The sequence below is a fragment of the Macrobrachium nipponense genome, chromosome 37 (assembly GCF_015104395.2).
Source record: "Macrobrachium nipponense isolate FS-2020 chromosome 37, ASM1510439v2, whole genome shotgun sequence".
Lineage (NCBI taxonomy): Eukaryota > Metazoa > Arthropoda > Malacostraca > Decapoda > Palaemonidae > Macrobrachium > Macrobrachium nipponense.
In genome coordinates, this window is record NC_061097.1 from 27,622,245 (window position 1) to 27,627,955 (window position 5,711).

The 5,711-nt window shown below is 33.9% G+C and overlaps 1 protein-coding gene across 1 annotated transcript in view; it reads right to left on the reverse strand.

Annotated features, from left to right (window-relative positions):
* LOC135209325 (neuronal acetylcholine receptor subunit alpha-9-I-like) overlaps positions 1-5,257 on the reverse strand; it is a 58,691-nt gene extending 53,434 nt beyond the window's left edge. Inside the window, 1 exon segment of the mRNA XM_064242028.1 lies at positions 5,122-5,257. Within this exon segment, the coding sequence (XP_064098098.1) occupies positions 5,122-5,217 (96 nt within the window). The 5' untranslated portion in view covers positions 5,218-5,257.
* Between the last annotated feature and the right edge of the window lie 454 nt (positions 5,258-5,711).

The window sequence follows — 5,711 nt, forward strand, 5'->3', positions numbered from 1 at the left end:
TTGCCATCCAATCATAAGCTCGCAATTGGCTTAAATATTATTGGTTGCGTTTATTAAAGGGACCCTGACCACCTTCTGTTGAGCGATGATTTCTCTCTCTCTCTCTCTCTCTCTCTCTCTCTCTCTCTCTCTCTCTCTCTCTCTCTCTCTCTCTGTACACTCATTTTACGGGCCTGTCAACTTTTCTGTCTAAAAGTAAGTAAAAATAATAAATTGTTTTGTAAGAAAAACTGGGTCTGTAAACACACCCCTTTGTAAGCTAACACAAACACACGTCTACCATATCTATCAGTCTACCTATCTATTTACCGATGTTATCCATCATTGTGTGTGTATACATGGAGATAAGATACACATGCAGTTGTACATACACATGCACGGTTTTTGGTTCTCTTCTGTTCTCCTTCCTCTCAATTTTCCAAATTCTTTATAAGTGTTCCCAACTTCTCTTCCTCTAGTTTCTATAATTGATCACAGCATCTAAAGGGAACTTCCGAGACATGTTTTAACCTTTGCTGCTTTTTTTTTTTTTACCGCTTCTTTATGCCCACATTTCTCATACTTTCCTCCCATGCATGCACAGTTACGCGTAGGTGCACAATACACACACGCGCGTGCTCACGCACACACCTATGTATATATGTATGTGATTGTGTATGTATGGGTGAAAAGTGAAAAAGTAAAAAGAGAATGAGAACACACACACACACACACACACACACACACACACACACACACATATATATATATATATATATATATATATATATATAATACATACATATATATAAATATATATATTTATAGCTATACGTATGCATGCATGTATACGAAGTTGCTATGCTCCCAAGTATTAGTCCACAAGTATGACTTAATTTCGTATGAACTATAGCCTAAGAACAGCTTATACCCGAGAGGAATTAAAATTGATAAATGCAACTGGCTAGGCCAGGATTCGAACCTGGGCCTTTGGTTTATATCCATTGATAGATAGTCAGCTTGACAAATCCTGGTATTTCGTTATATTTTAGCTGTAGTGATTTCAAAATTAATGATACTTGTGGCTTAATGTTATTATAGGTGTTGCACTTACGTCTTAGTATGTGTATGTATATATATATATATATATATATATATATATATATATATATATATATATAATATATATGTGTGTGTGTGTGTGTGTGTGTGTGTATACATGTGTATATATAATACTTATATATATATATATACATTTATATGTATATGTATATAATGTAACTTTTCTTCTTCCCAGTTTTACTGTTCCCCATTGCAATTTTCTCTCAAACATGAAGTGTTTCCGCGCACATACAAACAGTTAAAAATTGCCTTTGACACATGAGAGGAGGAGAGCTTTTCGTTTTATTCCTTTATTTTTGGCAGAGAGAGAGAGAGAGGGCATTCTATTCATAAATCTTGTTTTCGCAAAAGATCTGATCTGGACTTTTTCTTACTGGAAACTAACAGGCGAATCGCTTTGCTTTCCATGGCTCGGGCTTAGCTACATTGCAGTTTTTTTTTTTTTTTTTTTTACAAGTGGATCACGTTTAATCATTCATGGGCTGATATTTGCATTCTCATTAAAACTTTGTAGTATAAAACTAGACTCGATAATATTGTTGTGTTTCAGAATGATATTGGATAGACTATTGTTTTTAATGGCTATCCAATTAATAGAGTGAAATTATTATCGCTAACATGAACAAAATGTAACTGTTATCTTAACTTTATTTATGTTGCCCGAATAAAAAAGGAACATATGCGGAAACTTTGGTGGGTTTTCTGTATACACTAAATTTAATAGCATACAGCACCTTTGTTTAGGAAATGTTTAATGGTTTAGATGCGTTGACGAAACATATTGGTTGACCTGAGTAATGAGAATGTAAACATATCCTTTGATAGGTGAAATGAAATGGTGCTTTCGATAAAATTTATGATGGGCGTGGATGCTTATTTTAGCCCTCCATTATTGTATCGTTAATGTTAACGTGGCATTCAGGAATCATGTTACATAATTATAGAAAAAGTGAGGAAAGACTTCTGTAATAATAGCAAAGAATTTTTTATTTTTATATTTATTTTTTATGTAGAAAACACGATGTATTTTTGATAAAAGCCATGCTGGTCAAACTGGTATATCATTGAAAAAGAACATTGACTAACATAATTTATAAGATATGAATGCAGTAATACGTAACAACCATGCTATTTGTTGGAAAGGCACTAAAGAATGAGTTTATTGTAACAGCATGCCAGAAAAAAAAATATTCGGGTATAGTTTAATAACAGAAAGTGTAACCAGAATATAAATATCAGTAGTGGAATGTATAAAATTTATCCATTTGTTTCAAAAGAAATTCGTGAAGCATGCAGACTCTAAATTGTAGTGAGGCCTGATCCAAAGGACAATACAGCAAAACCTTTGTTATTTTCCATTCCAGAAAAAACTGAGTTCAGGTGTTCTGCGAAAACAAGATTTATGAACAGCATAACCTTTCTGGGTCAAATGAAAAAAAAGGAAAAGGAAAAACTCCGCATCGTCATCGGTGTAAACGACAATATAAGTGTTTGGATGTTCGTATGATCTGTGCTTTTATCCTAGTCAATATTTAAAGGAAAATTTCACTTGCTAAGTACCAGTCCATTGTATACTTTTGAATAGACGAAGCAAGTCAGAACAACATTTTCTATTTTCCTCTCCTAAATGTATTATGCTTCTATACATACATGCATACATACATAAACACACACTCATACGTGTGTATATATATGATATATATAAATATGTATATAAATATATATAAATATAGTACTGGTACTCTTTTCAGGCTCAAAGATATGGTAGTTCAGTTGTATTCCAAACAGGAAAATGAAAATGTTATATCTCAGAGAATGCCCTACAATTTCGTCCATTGGGGACAAAATTGTTGAGCATTTTCTGAGATATACCATTTCAATTTTCTTATGTAGAATACAACTGATATATATATATATATATATATATATATATATATATATATATATATATATATATATATATATATATATATGTGTGTGTGTGTGTGTGTGTGTGTGTGTGTGTATGTGTGTGTGCGCGCGCGCGTTAAGCCACAGATGTCTTTCAATATCCAATTGGCTCTACCTACCTCAGAAAAAATATATTTTCATATATGTTAACAGAAGGGGAATTTTTTAGTTGATGATAAGTCCGTCGTCTCGTGGGATGGAATCAACGGATGAACTTATTATCATCAGCCGAAAAATTCCTCTTCATTTAACATGTATGAAAATATATCAATTCCGAAGTAGTTTAATGCTTGTATATGAATCACGTGATGTGATATGATTTTCATATATATATATATATATATATATATATATATATATATATATATATATATATATATATATATATATATATATATATATATATATATAGATATATATAAACATTCCCACAAGTGGAAAAAGTAAGACTTGAGTGTAGCTACTCGCCGGTTTCGACTTTATTTCCGAGGCATTAACGATTGGCTTTAGAAATACAGTCGAAACCGGTCAGGTCTTACACCCAGTCTTGTAATTTTTCACCTTTAGTGATGTGTGATAAACAAATCACGTGATAATCCGATAATAAACTAAATATATCTGTATGTAAATAATATATGTATCTGTGTGTACCTGTGCATATTCTTGCGGTGTCGTCTTGTACTGAACCTTTTTTTCCGGTCTGAATGTGTTTTAGAATCGATGCTTTCAGGTATATATCGCCTTTCCTGTTACGCTTTTCATTCTTACTTTGTTTTTCTTTGTCACCTTTCAAGATTCTCCTCCACCCCACCCCCCACCCCACTCTTTTGTTTTGAAGTCTATCTCAAGAAACAGAGAGAGAGAGAGAGAGAGAGAGAGAGAGAGAGAGAGAGAGAGAGAGAGTGATGAGGAGGAGGAGCCTGACTTTGAAGAGAGGGTTTTCATGTTTTGGCAAAAAGACGCTGTGAGCTTTATTCCATTTTTATGTTTGCATGCTGTCTGGGTTCCTGTTCGTTAGGGGAATCGTCAATAATCTCAATATTTATTTGTCGTACTTTTAAATAATATTTAACACCCCTTTTTTTTAACATCTCTTCCTCTTTTTCAATCCCAATTTTAAAAGATTCACTATGGGGAATGTTATTAAAAAAAGAATATTTTTGGGTAGTTGGGTGGGGCCACTGTGGCACAGGGTGTTGGGAGGGTGGAGTGAGGGGGGTTTCGAACCCTCGTCATGGACCTGACAGATACAAACCAATGCAGTTAGTTATTTGATGCTGCCACCGAGATTGTATTTGTTATTCACGTTGTTGTTTATTTTTGCATTCAAAAGCGCTGGGGACTTTGTATTAGTAATTCATCGGTTGACAAACGCAAGGATAAGTTTATATAAGAGTTACGTTATATATCAGTGAGAGTTCTCTGTGCTTTTACATATACTAAATATATAAAATTCAGTCATCTGAAATATCAACTGCCAACAATATATTTTGATGGCTGAAAACGAAAACACATGTTTTGAGAACGTTACATTTCTATGTGATTATAGAATCACTTGGTAATCTCTATAACTTATGTTAATTTCCCATCAGTAATAAGTAGGTTTCCGTATCCTGTCTGCCACCGTCCTGTGGAGTCCTTTGCGACGCCAAGTAATAATAATGTAGTTATTCATTCGACAAAGTCTGTTAAATGTAATAAATTATTTTTGGATCAGGATATTATTCTTATATCGATAGATGAAACCTATTCACATGGAACAAGCCCACCAAAGGGGCCACTGACTTGAAATTTTCAAGCTTCTCAAGAATTTTGTTTTCAACCTCCCTCTGCAGACCTCACACTGCAGCAGTGACAGATCATGATAAAGACAGTGATTTTTCATCGACCTGGGGGGAGACGTGACACTGCGAGATCCGAGTGACATGCCACGACACTAACTTCTAGACCAGAGGACTAGCTATAGTATTAATGTGATGATTAAGACGAGTAATACTCTGGCGACCACTCAGAGGTCCAGTTGGCGTCCCTATCTCAATCATTTTAATTCCGTGGAGACGAAATACTCACCACATCAATGATGCTGTGAAGGGAGAGACCGAAGACCACCGACAAGGCCTCTGAGGAATTCCGTGCAGGGCGTACCGAAGGGTCGTAGTTGGCCATCAGGTATCGCGTCAGGCGGTACTCCAGCTCGTCACCAAGGCCTCCTGAAAGAGAGCGAGAGCAAATGGACCGTATATATATATATATATATATATATATATATATATATATATATATATATATATATATATATATATATATATACTATATATATTATATATATATATATCACACACACACACACACACACACACACACATATATATATATATATATATATATATATATATATATATATATATATATATATATATATATATATATATATATATATATATATATAAGCATAAAAGATCCATTTAAAACACTCTGGCTTAAAGCCAAGGACTATATTTCGGTGGACTGACTCCTTCCCATATCAAGTAGTGAATGAAAAAAGTTACATCGGCATATCTCCCACTATAATATATTTCGCCAAAGTAACTTCTCCTGTCATTCACTACTTGATAAGGGTGGAAGGCAGTCCACCGAAATATAGTCCTTAGTTTTAAAAC